The 17721-nt window shown below is 47.3% G+C and overlaps 1 protein-coding gene across 5 annotated transcripts in view; it reads left to right on the top strand.

Moving 5' to 3' along the window:
* UBE3C (ubiquitin protein ligase E3C) overlaps positions 1-17721 on the top strand; it is a 362832-nt gene that overhangs the window by 295940 nt on the left and 49171 nt on the right. For 4 of the 5 annotated variants that reach the window (XM_030198632.1, XM_030198654.1, XM_030198663.1 and 1 more), the window contains exon 20: positions 7334-7546. The exons of the other annotated variant lie outside the window; for it this stretch is intronic. In XM_030198632.1, the coding sequence (XP_030054492.1) occupies positions 7334-7546 (213 nt within the window). The remainder of the gene's footprint in view (positions 1-7333; positions 7547-17721) is intronic. 5 annotated transcript variants of the gene reach the window in all.

The raw sequence follows: 17721 nt of genomic DNA on the forward strand, positions 1-17721 counted from the left end.
GCGGCTTACATATACAGGTACTTATTTGTACCTGGGGCAATGGAGGGTTAAGTGACTTGCCCAGAGTCACAAGGAGCTGCCCATGCCTGAAGTGGGAATCGAACTCAGTTCCCCAGTTCCAGAGTCCACCACCCTAACCACTAGGCCACTCCTCCACGGGTGAGGAGAGGGTGCTCCCTTATCCAAAAGATGATAGGGGAGGATGGCACTATACTGATTTAGATATTGGAAAATGTTTTGTGAATATTATCAAGATTTATATAGTGCTTCTGCAGGTATATCGACTGCAGATATAGCTTGCTATTTGTACTGGGTTCCATTACACCGATTGGATGAGTCTGAAAGAGCTCAACTTGGGGAACCTATTAGAATAGAGGAGGTACAGGGATTGATAAAACGGCTCCCTAATGGAAAGGCACCGGGATTAGATGGGTACACAGCGAGGTTTTATAAGTGCTTTGTGGAAGAGCTTGGAGATCTATTGGTATGAGTGGGTAATGGATTTTTGGAGGGTAACGGGCTCCCAGCATCCATGTCTGAGGCAGGGGCAACAGTCCTCCTAAGCCAGGGAAAGACCCCACTGTTTGTGGTTCCTGTAGGCCTATTCCACTCTTCAATGTGGATGCAAAGATAGTGGCCAAGATCCTGGCTAACAGGTTGGGAAGGGTACTGCCGAAACTGATTTATGTAGATCAGTCTGGGTTTATCCCCAAGCGACAAGTCAGTGATAACATAAGGCGCACTCTCCATGCAGGGCCGTGCCAACACGGTAAGCGAGGTAAGCATGGCAGGGGGGCGCTTCCCTCTGGGGGGCGCCGCCGCACCATGCTCACCTCGCTTGCCCTCCCGCTTCCATTGTTCAACTTCCCGCCCTCTTCTCCCCCCCCCCCCCTCCCAGCATCCCTTTTCTTTTTTTTTTCCTTTTTAAATTTACCTCCGTGGCGGTTCCGGCAGCACAGCGTCAGTGAAGGAGGCGGCGCTCCCGACGTCTCTAGCCTTCCCTTTGCTGTGTTCCGCCTTCTTCTGACGTCAATTATGGGAAGATCATAGACCAAATTTGGGTGGAGCTATTCCAATGGAAAGGATTGTGGCTTTCTTGGTGGGGGCGCATGGCAGTAGTGAAAATGAATGTGCTGCCTAGGTTGTTATTTTTGTTTCAGGCACTGCCAGTGGCGGTTGCAAGACGGACACTTAAACAACTGCAGGGTTTTTTGTCACAGTTTATTTGGGAGGTCAGACATCCATTTTGGCGGGACGTGTGTTGTGGGGGGCTCCTGAGAGAGGGGGCAAGGCGGTGCCCAATATTGAGTAGTATTATTATGCTGCTCAACTGTGAATGATTCTGGATTGGGAAAGGGGGGAGATAAAGCCAACTAGCCAGGTGGAGCTGTTGTATAGCCCTCATAGGCCATTGAGTTCCTATTTGTGGACTACTGAAGGTACGGGAGTGATTTTAGCTGGGATTCAAAATCCGTTCATGAGACATCTGGTGGTATTGTGGGGAGAAGTGCGGAGGAAATGGGGACAGACGGATAGGGTATCAACACTTACACCCCTGCAATGGGAACTGAAATTTGGGGCGGGGAAAGAAAACGCTATATTTGTGCAGAGGTAACAGGTGGGTATATTGAGTTTCCGAGCTGTGCTGCAGAGGGGTAGAGTGGAGAGTTTTGAGATGCTGTGCTCCAGGTATGGCCTGCCTGGGGGGAGGGATATGTTTTCTTATTTGCAGATACATTTTGTGGGGACATTAGGTAGGAGAGAGGAGAACCCTCAAGAGATGGAAAGTCTAGAAAACCTGTGGCTTTTATTGAGGAGGGTGCCCAGACCTATATCAGTGATATATACATTTTTTCGGGGATGGGATCCCAGACCATTTAGCTTTCAGGGGGCTTGGGAAGCAGATTTAAATTGCAGTTTTTCCAATCAGGAGTGGGAAGCTATTTGTGGGGAGGTTCAGAAAGCTTCGGTGTGTGTTTTGGTGCAGGAAAATGCATATAAAGTTCTCACTAGATGGTATTACACACCAGAGAGGCTGCAGCGGATGTACCCGGGTACTTCAGGTCTATGCTGGAGGTGTAACTCTCAATTGGGATCATTTTTACATATATGATGGACATGCCCCAGGGTGGTGCCGTTTTGGCAGGCTGTTATGAAGGTGTTGGTAAAGTTGATTGGATCATCTTTGGTGTGTAGTCCTTTGGTGTGCCTCTTGGGCTTACATAATGAGAGGGATTCTTGGGAGGAGCATAAATGGCTGCGCTGGTGGTTGGCAGCAGCTAAGTGCCTCATAGCACAGCATTGGAAGAGGGCGGACTCCCCAACATTGGGTGATTGGAAGTGCAAATTGGGTCATTTAATACAAATGGAGCGCCTAACGGCATACCGCAGGGAGGGGGTACTGAGACATAAAGGCGGATGGGCTCAATTACAACAGCGTTTGACAATGCATTTAGGATGGTGGAGTATTATAGGAGGTGGGTGGGTTTGGGGGGGAAGGGAGGGGAGAGAGAGCTTGTCCCAAAGAATCAGGGGGCATTCTCAAGTTGAGCAGGGGTTGGATGTAGTTGGTGGGGCGGGAGAGGTGATGCTGTATAATATGGGCACACAGTCTGTCTGGGGAGCGGATACTGTTTATGGGACTATTGTGGAGAAGTGTATATAGTTGATAAGCTAGTTCAAGATGTTATAGTCCAGCAAATGATGGCCCCTGAGTGGGCAAATGTGAGCAGGATGTGCTCTTTGCGAAAATGACTGTTACAGAATTATTACAATAAAAAATTTAAAGTGAAAAAAAAACCTGTTTAGCACAGTGGATTAATAAAACCACACCTACTGTTTAGCTGACCTTGTTCTCTAATTCTCTAGATATGAACTACACCCACATAGTAAATTCGAACAGGTTCTTAGCTTTCACAATAAAACTACCTGCTTCCAGTAACTTACAGAACAGGTGAAGGAAAAAAAAATAGGGTTGGGACTTTGGTAAGCCTTTTCACTTCTTTTTATCCACAGGTACAAATAGCTCCTACACGTGAACTATGGCAAAGAAACATTGTGCCCTTAAGTTCATTATTTTTATTAAATTATATATATATTATACATCTCATAGAGCAATAATACAAGAAATTGGACCTCATAACAAAATATTCAAAGTTATCCATAACTGAAATAGCTTCACCACTTTCGTCCACTATACATTAGGTAAATTGTATCTAAAAAGCAATACTAAATTAATGCTACCCAGGTAGCCTACTCCAAGCCATCTTACATTGTGTACATCTGTGTCTAGACCAGTGATGGGCAACCTTTTGAGCTTGGTGTGTCAAAATTCGCCAAAAAACCGAGCATAACTCGGGTGGTGTGTCACTTCGAGAAAAAAAAACATAATTTCGCGATATTTATAGTTTAAATAACAAAAATGTATAATTGTAATATATAACTGTATTTAATAAACCAAAAACTAATTATTTAACTTACCTGCTTAGTGACTTCTTTGTTCATCTGTCAGTCGGTTTCTTTTGTTGGTCTTGATATTATTTAACTTGTGTGGGGTGCCGTGAACTAAGATAAGTGAGGGGGAGGGGGAATTCTTTAACTAATCTGCCTATTAGTGACTTTTTTGTTGCTGAATTTCATTGGCTAAATCTTCAATTGATATTTCTACTGAGTGGTAACTCAGATATTCTCTTAATAATTGCATCTTTATTCTGCATATCGTGAAATAGAACTGGTGCACATCTTAGGAGAGTTTCTTTAATAAATTCTCCCTCACTGAGTGCTTTTCCATGCTGAGCTATGGAGTGAGCAATGCTCAAACTTGCAGATGTTAAATTTGTAGAACCTTTTACAAATTTAAGGATGGAATTAGATTGGCTCTTATAAAAGTGTAGCTGCCTGGAAATGTATTCCTTCCTTTCATCCTCACTTTTTTTCAAGAGCTGGGAATGATTAGTTTCAAAATGTCTATTTATATTCCACGTTCTGCTTCCACGTTTCAGTACATAGAACCTAAAATGATCTGCCATTTTTTTCTATAATGCCACACATCTCGGTCCATGTCTCTTGAAAGGGTCGGCTACTGCTACTACCACTTCCTTTACTTAACCTTGGTTTTTTATTTTTTGGGTTCTCCATCAGGGGGGCAGTGACAGAAGATAGAATTATAGATAGCCTGTTAGCCCTGCAGGCAATTAGGGGTTAACTAGCCTAACTGACCACCTTATGTAAATTAAGATGGCTGCCGCTATTTCTAATGGCGGGAAACAGCACCCATAGCACATGCCCTCGCCTCTCCCAGCCTCCCCCTCACCTGTCTCAGTAATGATGGTCAATTAGAAATCCACGACACCCCAGAACAGTAGATTGGATGATGGTTGCTGTGGTTATGTGGTAATGGCGATCACAGGGCCCCCAGAGATGCGTCCCCCACGGCATTCCGCTGCTCTCTGCTCCGCCGGTCGGAAGTGAGGTCAAAGATCCCCTAACGGCCGTGCAGGAGCCGGGGCAGAGGGAGCAGCAGGGAGGGAACAAGCGGAGGACTCGGAGGGAGCCAATAGGAGCGCACACGGCACCCCCCCCCCCCCCAGCGGGTAAACATGCACGGGGGGGTGATTTCGCCGGGGGGGGAGGTCGCGCTGCACCTGGGGGGGCGCATCGGCGATCCGCCCCGGGGAACGCCGCTGCTTCTCTGTATGCGGCCACATGCGGCCGCGTGTCACCGAAAATGGCTACGCGTGTCAGTACTGACACTCGTGTCATAGGTTCGCCATCAGGGAACTAGAGGAATTTCTTGTGGCTAAAGAAGAGATAAATATCACTGTATAAGTTTCATTTGCACACTGTACTGATAGGCTGGGGAGTGCCTTATGGGTTGCAATAATCTTGATTGTTCGTTCTTATTTAAAAAATAATTTTTTTTGTCTTTTTCCTGTTTTGGATCCTAATTACCTGTTATTTTGGCTGAAGATGCATATCTTTTTTTCTTTCTATAGTCAATTAATTTGACACACATTAATATTCTATGTGAATTTAGAATTTACCAATTTCTGTATTATTTCTCATTTTTCTGAGATGTATTCAATACTAAATATTAATATAACAAAGAAAACCCTAAGGTGATGGGAAAGAGAATGGTGGTATCCACAAAGAAAAATCTGGAAGGAAGGATGTGAATTTGAGAGGATATAAATGGAATTCATGTGGCCATGTGAAGGGTGTGGGGGTTTTTTTTTTTTTTTGTTACATTTGTACCCCGCGCTTTCCCGCTCAATGCGGCTTACATGGGGCAATGGAGGGTTAAGTGACTTGCCCAGAGTCACAAGGAGCTGCCTGTGCCTGAAGTGGGAATCGAACTCAGTTCCTCAGTTCCCCAGGACCAAAGTCCACCACCCTAACCACTAGGCCACTCCTCCACTTTACTCAATTGGTTATAGTTAATAGTACTAATGTTTTCCCTTAACCCTTTTAAAAGCATTCATACAGGCTAGGCATCAGAAATATGCCATCAGTTCTTGAACAAGAGGTGGTTGCTCATGTATTTATTATCCTTGTGGTCTGCCCCTCCTCAAAGGCTACAGAGTGGATGACTCTGAGGCTTATTAAAATGTTCAATAGACTCAAGATGTATTTGGAAGAATTGCATTTTATAAATACCTTGCAATTTCTGCCCCACCATGGTGCTGTCATTCTCCCTCAGGATCACAAATATTCCAAGGTCATTTTTATTAATTTAGTTGCAGTAACTTTCTATACCGCTCCAGCTGACGGGCAGAACAGAGTGGTGTACAGGCTAAAATAGGAAACAAGAAAAGAACTCCATTAATGAATAGGAAAGCACTTGTAGCCTTACATACTACTGCTGCCTTTATTTTGTTGTTTTTGTTTCACAGTTGCTGCCACCTGTCTTGCACCAAGTCCAGTTCCTACAATCACCCAAAGTGGTCGTTTTTCAAATTGAATGCAGGTTCTGAGAATGGTTCTAGTTGGCACCTGCCATCTGTCAACTCTAGACCCTTTTTATTACAGAAGGCTTCCGTCTTAGAACCAAAACAGGCTGTGCACAGTGTGTGATCTCCCCTCAGCACAGTACCATCATTTCTACCCAGTAATCCTTGCAATATGAAGTGCAAAGAAACTAAAAGCTAGAATTACTAATGTACACTATCACATTAGTAAGGGCCATGTTTACTAAAGCTTAGGATGTCCTTAGTAATAAAATGGACTGTGCAGCCCTTGGTGATGCTATAATATCTATTAGCACATACTAAGCTTTAGTAAACATGCCTATACACCATTAATGCACACTATTAGTAATTAGATCACACTGCATAAAATAGGACTTGTGTTGAAATAACATGCATTAAGGGCGTTTGCACCATAGCTCACATTAGGAATTAGCTCTCACATAGCAATTCACTAGGAAATGTCAAAATGACTTCCAAAGCACTTTTGTTAGAGGATAAATCAAAATTCAAATAAGTATAAGAAGTTGATCCAGCAATGTCCATAAAGTACTGTAGACTGAAAAATCTTTTTGCCTGTAGTTTCATTCTCAGGGGTCCTTTTACTAAGGCAAGGTGAAAAATGGCTTGCGGGTTTTGGGCGCGCGCCGATCCATTTTTTAGTGCACCTGTAAAAAAGGCCTTTTTTTTTTTTTTTTTGCTGAAAATGGGCATGCGGCAAAATCAAAATTGCCGTGTGTCCATTTTAGGTCGGAGACCTTACCGTCAGCCATTGGCCTAGCGGTAAAGACTCACACGCTAACTGGGCAGTAATGACCTATACGTGCCAAATGCCATTTGGTGTGTGTCCGTTACACCCAAAAATAAAAAATATTTTTCATACGCATGTATCGGATGCGCGCCAAAAATGAAATTACCACAAGAGCCACGTGGTAGTCGGGCAGTAACTCCATTTTGGCGCACATTGATCGCGTGTAAACGCTTACGCGGCTTAGTAAAAGGGCCCCTCAAATTGTTATGTGGTCAAAACAGTCTGTCCGTTGTACTTCAATTCAGCTGTGTAAAATATATGTGAAATATATGTGCTCTACAATTTTAGAAATAGTTCATCTCTTTGCATCTTCACCTCTTTTCTCCCATCAACAACCTTTTATTATTATAATTATTATATTATTAGTCACATTCATTCTGTTTTACATCAGTCCCCACTGGCTTCTCTCAGAGAACTAGATTTTCCCTTTTGTTTGTTTCCCAAGCTTACAAAAGAAGCAATATTCTTTATGCACCTATGAATAAAAAAATGATTTTTAATTTACTTTTAATAATGATTTGTCTCAGTTCTAATCACTTTTCTTTTGATCATATTTCAGGCACTTTATGAAAACATGTTGGTAGAACTTCCTTTCGCCAGTTTCTTCCTCTCTAAACTTTTGGGCACAAGTGCTGATGTAGACATTCATCATCTAGCATCATTAGATCCGGAAATGTACAAAAATTTGCTTTTTCTGAAGAGCTACGAAGGGGATGTAGAGGAACTTGGGTTAAACTTCACTGTGGTGAATAATGATCTTGGCGAGGCACAGGTATAATTTCTATTTATTTTTCTTTTAGCTCTGCAAGATAATAAATTCTGTCCTGGATTTTGGGATGTAAAAGAGATAAAGGACATGTGTGACTGGTATTTTTGTAAGGTTATAGTAAAGGTGCAGCTTTGACTATGCCATTATTAACTGATTGGAATAACCATTAATTCTTTGGATGTCAAAACCAAGAGAAGTGCTTTTACTAAGCTGTAGTATAAAATAGGCCTTAGTGTGCCTTGATGTGAGTCTTTCCTGCGCACTAACACCATTTTTACCGCAGCTGTAAAAACCCTGATTTTTCTATTTTTTTTCCATTAATGACCTTACACTAATGTCATTAGCGCACAGCCATTTTTAAAAATTACCACGGAAGCGCTTGCCAAAACCTGTCTTTTGGCAGAAAGGGCTCCTTTATTATCTATGCGCTGACCAGTTAGTGCACGGTAATGTAGATGAGGTAACTGGTTTGCACAGGAACACCCCACCCCCCTACTCCCGTTATGCCTCTTCAAAAACAAAATATATATATTTAGCACATGGTTAGCATGCACACATTCAAAAACTACCACGTCATGCTGCAGCACATCCTGCTGTATTCCACTTTTTGCTGTGTTAAGCACACGTTAGCCCTAACACAACTTAGTCAAAGGGCCCCAAAGTCTGAGTCTTCTTTATAACAATGCAGCTTCTTTATATTTATAAACTGAGGCAGCCCATTGAGAATAAATATTATGATGACTGTTCAGCAAAGCTGTTAACTGGGGTTCATTTTGGTGTTGGATTGTATATGGTCTATTTGCATATTAATTTTTCTTCACATGCAGTGTGTTTTGTATATTTACATTTTAATATCTGATGGCCTGCACTAAAATATTTGTATATGGGCTTGTCTTATGGTATAGTGACAGTGCTGTGAGTTGCTACGAAGGGTTCCTTGTTTTGCTTCCCAGATCTGGCTTCTCATCAGGCCAGCAGCATTTAGAGATACTACAGAGGGTAGTGTTCACAGACTACCAAAAGTAAAGGCTTGAGAGCTCATCTCAGCCAATGCACAATAGCCAAAGCAGGATTAACCCTTTGGTGCTTTCTAGGCAAAGAATTGTGTTGGCCACACCCAAAATTTCCACAAACAGGGACATGCATGGTTTTGACTACAGAGAAGGAAGCTGGAGGTAAGAAGTACTTGCTCACTGACAACTCCTGCCAAAAGGGGGTCAATAGACAAGGTGTGGAGAGAATAGACAGAACTCTGTGAGCAGTGATAACTTTAGTCTCCTCCTCTCATGATGAAGTGAACTCCGGTCCATGAAAGCTTATGTTTGAATAAATTGGTTAGTCTATAAGGTGCCATTTGCCTCTGTCAATTTTATTACACCAAACTAACATGGCTGCCCCTTTAAGTCCCCCCACCCCCGTACTCAGGGCCGCCGAGAGAGGGGGACAGGGGGGGACAAAAGTCCCCGGGCCCGGGCCTCCAGGGGGGCCCGGCGCCGAGTCCGTGGGTGGTCGCCCCTCCGTCCCTCCCTCCCTCCGAATTGCAAAAGCGATCTTGTTCAGTTCTTACTTCGTCGGGGGTTACGGCGAGAGCAGCACGCAGACGCAGTAAAAAGCGTGCAGGCTCCCGCTTCAGCCTTCCCTCGTTGTCTGTCTCTCAGCTCTGGTCCCGCCTTTGAGGGTGGGACCACAGACAACGAGGGAAGGCTGAAGCGGGAGCCTGCACGCTTTTCCCTGCGTTCTCTTCTGCATGCTGCTCTCGCCAACCCCCAACGAAGTAAGAACAAGATCGCTTTTGCAATTCGGAGGGAGGGACGGAGGGGGGCCTTGGAATTCAGTCGGATGGACGGAAGGAGAGGGGGGCCTTGGATCTGGGAGGGAGGGAGGGAGTTTAGTAGCGCTATAGAAATGATAAGCAGTAGTAGAAGGGCCTTGGATCTTGGAGGGAGGGGGGAGGCCTTGGATCTCGGAGGGGGGGGGCAGGCCTTGGATCTCAGAGGGGGGAGAAAGAAGAGATTGCTGGACAAGAGGGCAGGGGGAGAGGAGATTGCTGGACAAGAGGGCAGGGCAGGGGGGAGAGAGAAGAGATTGCTGGACAAGAGGGCAGGGGGAGAGAGAAGAGATTGCTGGACAAGAGGGCAGGGCAGGGGGGAGAGAGAAGAGATTGCTGGACAAGAGGGCAGGGCAGGGGGGAGAGAGAAGAGATTGCTGGACAAGAGGGCAGGGGGAGAGAGAGAAGAGATTGCTGGACAAGAGGGCAGGGGGAGAGAGAGAAGAGATTGCTGGACAAGAGGGCAGGGCAGGGGGGGAGAGAGAAGAGATTGCTGGACAAGAGGGCAGGGGGAGAGAGAAGAGATTGCTGGACAAGAGGGCAGGGGGGAGAGAGAAGAGATTGCTGGACAAGAGGGCAGGGGGAGAGAGAAGAGATTGCTGGACAAGAGGGCAGGGGGAGAGAGAAGAGATCGCTGGACAAGAGGGCATTGGGGAGAGAGAAGAGATCGCTGGACAAGAGGGCATTGGGGAGAGAGAAGAGATTGCTGGGCAGGGCAGAGGGGAGAGAAGAACTGCTGAACATGGATGGATGATTGGAGGGGGCAGGGGAGAGAGGAAATTTACTGGATATGGTTGGATGGAGGAGAGGCCAGGAGAGAATGAGGAGTTGCTGGACATGGATAGATGGAGGGGAGGGAAGTCAGGAAGGAGATGCACATGGATGGAGGGAAGGGAAGAGAGAAGAAAAGCTGAACATGGATGGATGGAGTGGAGGGCAGGGAAGAGAGAAGAAATGATGGACAAGGATGAAGGGAAGGAAAGACAAAGGAAGGAGATGCACACGGATGGAGGGAAAAGGAAGAGAGGAGAAATGCTGGATATGGATGGAGGGGAGGGAAGACAGGAAATACATGCACATGGATGGAGGGGAGGAGAGTGAGGAGAAATGCTCAATTTAAGGGCTGGATCGGAACACTTTCAGGACAGATGCCGAAACTTGAGGAAGGATAGGGACAGGGCTACAGATGGTAGACAGGACGCATAAGGACACAGGAGGATGGTGAGAGAAAAAATATCAAATGGAAAGAAGACACTGCATAAAACAGAAGTTGGGACCAAAGCGAATAGAAAAACTATGATCAGATAACAAAGGTAGAAAAAAGTATTTTATTCAGAATTTATTAATTGGAATATGTCAGCTTTTGGAAATGTGTATCTGTGATATTTTTCATGCAGGTTTCAATTTTTCTAGTATTGCTGCATGCTGAGTCTGACTTCTTGAGGTAACTTTCTAGTTCAGTATTTTGCCTTCATATTTTTTTATTTCTAGTTCCTTATGTCATATCTGTTGCCATGTGTTTTTCATGTGTGATCAAGGTACAGTATTCTGCTAGTGTGTAGTATTTGCAGCCCTTTTTTTTTTATTTTTTTATTAGGTTGTGTACTGGTGTTTTAGAGCCCGGTGTAATTATAGTGCTGCCTTTCCACGCATAAGGTTGTAGTTCGTCCTGTCCTTGGAATTAGTGCTGTTATGGTTTGGTAAGGTTATGAGTGGGTTTTTGCACAAGTTTGTGTATAGTGTTTTGCAGTGGAGAGATTGTGTTTTGGCTTTACTGAGGTGGCACCAAAACATCAGAAAAGGTGTAGAGCCTAAATCATGACACACTACCTCTTGAAGGATCTACATATAGTGCAAGGGCCCGGCAGTGGGGGTGGGGGGGGGGGGCCCAGGGGCGGCCTTGTCCCGGGCCCGGCCCAGTCTCTCGGCGGCCCTGCCCGTACTGTTAATGACTGTCCTACTTGTCTGCCTAGGAGCCAATAAATTAGTATATTGTAGAGGGCTCCTAAACATTTGGGCCTTGGGCACATGTCTAGTTTGCTTGTGTTTTAATCCTTCCCTGACAATTCAGACACACTATAATACCAAGCTCTGAAGAGAACAGTGGTCTGTACACCCTTGCCAAGGACTATCACTGTGATGGCCAGCTGGCATTTAGAGAATGGAGTTTTTAGGAATAAACATGAGAGAAACCTGGGAAGTTCCTGGTGCTTTGACACTAGTAGGAGTAGGATGCAGTTGAGCTGGGAGCCCAAAGGAGTAGGGGAAAGTTTTTTGCTTTAATATTGGGATTTTTGGGTGAGGGGAAGGAAGGAGTGAGGTGGCCCAGCATTCACATAAATAATAGAATGAAATCCTTTATAGGATTTGTTGAGGTTGTTTTTTACCAAAGCATTAATTTTTGTAATAAATGGGCAAAATTTCCACAGACTTTTTGCTTCTACAGGTTGGTTTTTTTTTTCCAATTCATTATTTGGTTCTTGACATTTGCCCACAAATTTAATTTCCTACAAAAATAACACTACTTCAGAATCATGGTAGTAGATTGGTGCTGTTAAAATCTAAGATGCCAATCATGAACACCCAGTAGGAAAGGCAGTATAGCAGAGTTAGGAGACACTTCAAAGTATACATGCACAGGAGGCGGCCTCTTTTAGTGGAAATTTCACTCTGGAACATAGGGTTGTAAGATGAGTTTTAAAAAAGTAAGCATGAAAGTAATCAAAGCAAATACTTTTTTTTTTTTACAGAAAAGGTGATGGATACATGGAACAACCTCCTAGTGGAGGTGATAAATATTTGTTTTATTGTTCCTAGAGCTTCTATTCTCAGTGTTTATAATTTGAAAATGTTTAGGTGTTTATTTTCTATATAATTAATGTTTTTTGAGGGTATAAAGTTCTCGTACCACAGATGCTATTGCTGGATAAATTCTCCAATGAAATAAAATATGTATATTTGTGCCTCTTCTGCACCAACAATTCCTAAGTGACACAAAACTGAGTGAAAGAGTCAGGAGAAGCCAGAGGAGGAGTGGGAGAATACTAGAGGAAGAGGTGTTTTTCAAGCATTCAATAAAACCCTATTTTAATTCTTTCAGCAAGAACTCCGTGATTGGCAAACTAGAAATCAGAATGTAAACAGAAAAAGCCCCTTCTTGAATTTATAGGTTTCTTTCCTAAATAGATATGAGACACACACACTAGTTTCCCTGGGATAAATATATATTCCATATCATCATGCTGATCAATCCATAGACTGGTGGGTTGTGTCCATCTACCAGCAGGTGGAGATAGAGAGCAAAGCTTTTGCCTCCCTATATGTGGTCATGTGCTGCCGGAAACTCCTCAGTATGTTCTCTATCTCAGCAGGTGGTGGTCACACACAGCAGCAGCTCTGGCTAGGTCTCCAAGCCTAATCTTTAGGTTTTGTTGAGTACCTGGGGTTGAGGGCTCTTCTTGAGCAAGTGCAAACCTGGTGGCGCCAGGTCCCTCCTTTTCTCCCCCCCTCCCGCTGGCTCCGTTAAAAAAAAAAAAATTTTGGACGTCCTTAAGGGCGTTTATTTCGACGTTTATTTAAACGTTTATTGCAGCTACTCACTGGGACACCAGGTCGTTACAGCTCGGAGCAAGAAGCAGGTAATTTTTACTTTTTTATAGCGGGCAGGGGGTTCCCCGATCGATCTCCATGTGGCCTATGGCGTCGGAGGGCGAGGGCGCGAAGAATCGCTCCCCGGACCGCGTGTGCGCTTCTAGCGGGGATGTGGGGGTTTTAAAGTCTGATTCGCCCTTGTTGGGTGTCAGTTTGGAGGCCGGTCAGTGTCCCGGGTCTTCCTCCGGTGCGGCGGTTTTTCCTCTCCAGAGGACGTCTCTCCCTCAGCCCCTGTTGGCTCCGCCATTATGCTGGGGACGAAGCGCCCGCCTAGAACCTTCCACGTGCATGATGCCATTAATTTCGGCTCAATGGGATGTCCCGGAAGCGAGCCTCAAAGTGGCTAGGGCTATGTCCCGCCTCTATCCTTTGCCTGAAAGTGAACGTGAGGCCTTTCTTTGGCCTACCTTGGATTCTTTAATCACTGCGGTGACTAGGAAAACGGCGTTGCCGGTGGAAGGTGGCACAGCCCTAAAAGACGCCCAAGACAGAAGATTGGAGGCGGCCTTAAGGTCGTCCTTCGAGGCGGCTGCCTTAAGTTTGCAGGCCTCAGTTTGCGGCTCCTATGTGGCCAGGGCGTGCCTGACGATTGTGCAGCGGGCTTCCCCCTCGGATCCTTCCTTGAGGGCTGATTGGCCGGCCCTGGAATCGGGCTTGGCTTATTTGGCAGACTTACTGTATGATGTCTTGAGAGCCTCGGCTAAAGGTATGGCTCAGACAATCTCTGCGCGGCGCTGGCTTTGGCTGAAACATTGGTCTGCTGACCACGCCTCTAAGTCCCGCCTGGCTAAGTTGCCTTTTAAAGGCAAGCTGCTCTTTGGGGTCGCGTTGGACAAAATTGTGACCAATCTCGGCACGTCTAAGGGCAAGAGGTTACCAGAGGTCAGGGCTCGGGCCAGTGCTCGCCCCGGTAACTCCAGAGAACGGTTTCAGGAAGCCCGTCGGTACCGCCCGGGCAAGTCGGGCTCCTCTGCCCCCTCTTCCTTCAAGAGGAACTTCTCCCCCAAGCAGCATTCCTTTCGCAGAGACCACCGTCCCGGAGGTGCGCCCTCCGGTCCTCCCCCAGGGTCTCGTACCCAATGACGGGGTCCTGGTCCATGGCCCAGTGCAGATTGGAGGACGCCTGTCCTCGTTTCTGGGCGAGTGGACCAGGGTAACTTCAGACGCTTGGGTGCTGGAAGTCATCAGAGACGGCTACAAGCTAGAGTTCTGCCGACCCTTAAGAGACGGGTTTGTACTCTCTCCCTGCAAGTCTCCGGTCAAAGATGTGGCAGTGCAGCAGACCTTGGACAATCTGATCCGCCTGGGTGCGGTCGTTCCGGTGCCAGAAAATTAGCTTGGCAAGGGACGTTACTCCATTTACTTTGTGGTACCAAAGAAAGGAGGTTCTGTACGGCCTATCCTCGACCTCAAAGGGGTCAATCGGGCCTTGAAAGTTCGGCACTTTCGCATGGAGACTCTCCGCTCTGTTATAGCGGCAGTGAAGGCAGGGGAGTTCCTGGCATCCTTGGACATCAAGGAAGCGTACTTGCATATTCCCATCTGGCCTCCTCATCAATGCTTTCTGCGTTTTGCAGTCCTGGGCCGACACTTCCAGTTCAGAGCCCTCCCGTTCGGGTTGGCTACTGCTCCGCGGACCTTCTCCAAAGTAATGGTGGTCATCGCGGCCTTCCTGCGAAAGGAAGGAGTACAAGTCCATCCTTATCTGGATGACTGGTTGATCCAAGCCCCCTCTTATGCGGAGTGCGGCAAAGCTGCGCCCGACTCAGTCCCTGGAGTATCTGGGAGTTCGATTCGACACCCAAGTGGGCAGAGTGTTCCTGCCGGACAATCGGATTGTCAAATTTCAGGCTCAGGTGGACCAGTTCCTAGTAGCCTCTCCGCTTCGGGCTTGGGACTATGTGCAGCTGTTGGGCTCTATGACGGCCACGATGGAAGTAGTGCCCTGGGCCAGGGCTCATATGAGACCACTACAACACTCTCTGCTGCAGCGCTGGACTCCGGTGTCGGAGGATTATGCTGTGCGCCTTCCCTTGGACCCAGCAGTGCGCAAGGCGCTGAGCTGGTGGCTGAAGACAGACAAGTTGTCTGCAGGGATGCCTCTTGTGACCCCGGAGTGGATTGTCGTCACGACGGATGCCTCTTTGACGGGCTGGGGAGCCCACTGCATGGGAAGGACAGCGCAGGGGCTCTGGTCTCCTGCAGAGGCAAAGTGGTCTATCAACCTCCTGGAACTCAGAGCCATTCGGTTGGCGCTTTTGGAGTTCCTCCCGGTACTGGCGTTGAAGCCAGTACGGGTCCTGTCGGACAATGCCACGGCTGTGGCCTATGTCAACCGCCAGGGAGGTACCAAGAGCGCCCCTCTAGCCAAGGAAGCCATGAATCTATGCCAGTGGGCGGAAGCGAACCTGGAACAGCTGTCAGCGGCCCACATTGCCGGAGTCATGAATGTCAAGGCGGACTTTCTCAGTCGCCATACCTTGGATCCCGGAGAGTGGCAGTTATCGGCTCAGGCGTTCTTGGACATCACGAAGCGCTGGGGCCAGCCGAGCCTAGATCTGATGGCGTCATCGGCCAAGTGCCGCGCTTTTTCAGCAGAGGACGGGACCCTCGATCTCTGGGAGTAGATGCTCTTCTCCAACAGTGGCCGACACAAGAGCTTCTCTATGTGTTCCCGCCCTGGCCCATGTTGGGCAGGGTACTAGACCAGGTGGCTAAGCATCCGGGCCGGATAATCCTGGTGGGTCCGGACTGGCCCAGACGTCCCTGGTATGCGGACTTGATCAGGCTCTCAGTGGACGACCCTCTGCGGCTGCCACTGGAGCAGGGCCTGTTGCATCAGGGTCCCGTGGTGATGGAGGATCCCTCCCCCTTTGGTCTTACGGCCTGGCTATTGAGCGGCAGCGTCTGAGGAAGAAGGGCTTCTCAGACAAGGTCATCGCCACTATGCTGAGAGTGAGGAAGCGCTCTACTTCTACTGCTTACGCCAGGGTTTGGCGTACCTTTGCAGCGTGGTGTGAAGCAGGCTCACTTTCTCCCTTCACTGCTCCAATTTCTTCAGTGCTGGCGTTCCTGCAAGAAGGTCTGGAGAAAGGCCTGTCGCTCAGTTCCCTTAAAGTCCAGGTAGCGGCTCTGGCTTGCTTCAGGGGCCGCCTGAAGGGTGCTTCCCTGGCTTCGCAGCCAGATGTGGTACGTTTTCTCAAGGGAGTTAATCACCTGCGCCCTCCTCTGCGCTCAGTGGTGCCTGCGTGGAATCTCAACCTGGTGCTAAGAGCCTTGCAGAAGCCGCCTTTTGAACCCTTGTCGAGGGCATCTCTGAAAGACCTGACGTTGAAAGCAGTCTTTTTGGTGGCTATCACTTCAGCCAGAAGAGTTTCCGAGCTCCAGGCACTCTCATGTTGAGAGCCTTTTCTGCAGTTCACTGAGGCAGGAGTGACTATTCGCACAGTGCCTTCCTTCCTGCCCAAGATTGTTTCTCGCTTCCATGTGAATCAGCAGCTCTGTCTCCCTTCCTTTCGTAGGGAGGACTACCCAGAGGAATACTCTGCTCTCAAATATCTGGATGTGAGACAAGTCATCATCAGATACTTGGAAGTGACCAATGATTTCCGGAAATCGGATCATCTGTTTGTCCTGTTTGCAGGTCCTCGTAAGGGTCTGCAGGCTGCTAAGCCTACAGTGGCAAGATGGGTCAAGGAAGCCATTGCAGCGGCTTATGTGGCCGCCGGGAAGTTGCCGCCTATCCAGCTGAAGGCTCACTCCACTAGAGCTCAGGCGGCCTCGATGGCAGAGGCCGGGTCCGTCTCCTTGGAAGAGATTTGCAAGGCGGCAACTTGGGCATCGGCCCATACCTTCTCCAGGCATTACCGCTTGACTGTGGCTGCTCGGGCGGAGGCCCGGTTTGGAGCTTCAGTGTTGCGGTCAGGGATTTCTATGTCCCGCCCTGGGTGAGTACTGCTTCGGTACATCCCACCAGTCTATGGATTGATCAGCATGATGATATGGAAGGTAAAATTATGTATCATACCTGATAATTTTCTTTCCATTAATCATAGCTGATCAATCCATAGCCTCTCCCAGATATCTGTATTGTTTATATTCTGGTTGCATTTCAGGTTCAAGTTTAGTCTTCAGTTCCTGTTCAGGAGGACTTCGTGTTCAAGTTTTTTCAATTGGATTCTTCAAGAGTTGAGACGAGTTTGTGTTACAGTGAGCTGCTGCATTCCTCTCCCCTCCGTTTTACGGGGCTGGATTGAGACATAAATTCTGCCGGCGCTCCCTCCCGCTTCGTGCGGCTGTAGGGCAGCTTTGTACCCCTCCCGCTTCGGCGGTGTTAGGGTCAGTCAGCTCCTCCCGCGGTTGCAGGATAAGCCAGATCCCCCCACATCGGCGGGGTGGTGTCCCTCCCCCGCTCTGCGGGGATGAGCTGGGTTAATTCCCCTCCCCCGTTTCGGCGGTGGTGAGCTGGGCAGAGTGTCCCTTTGTGGGTGTAATTCTCTAAGTGCTGAGTCCTGCGGATGGAGCTTTGATATCGACATACTGAGGAGTTTCCGGCAGCACATGACCACATATAGGGAGGCAAAAGGATTGCTCTCTATCTCCACCTGCTGGTAGATGGACACAACCCACCAGTCTATGGATTGATCAGCTATGATTAATGGAAAGAAAATTATCAGGTATGATACATAATTTTACCTTC

The sequence above is a fragment of the Microcaecilia unicolor genome, chromosome 1 (genome assembly GCF_901765095.1).
Source record: "Microcaecilia unicolor chromosome 1, aMicUni1.1, whole genome shotgun sequence".
In the NCBI taxonomy this organism is placed as follows: domain Eukaryota; kingdom Metazoa; phylum Chordata; class Amphibia; order Gymnophiona; family Siphonopidae; genus Microcaecilia; species Microcaecilia unicolor.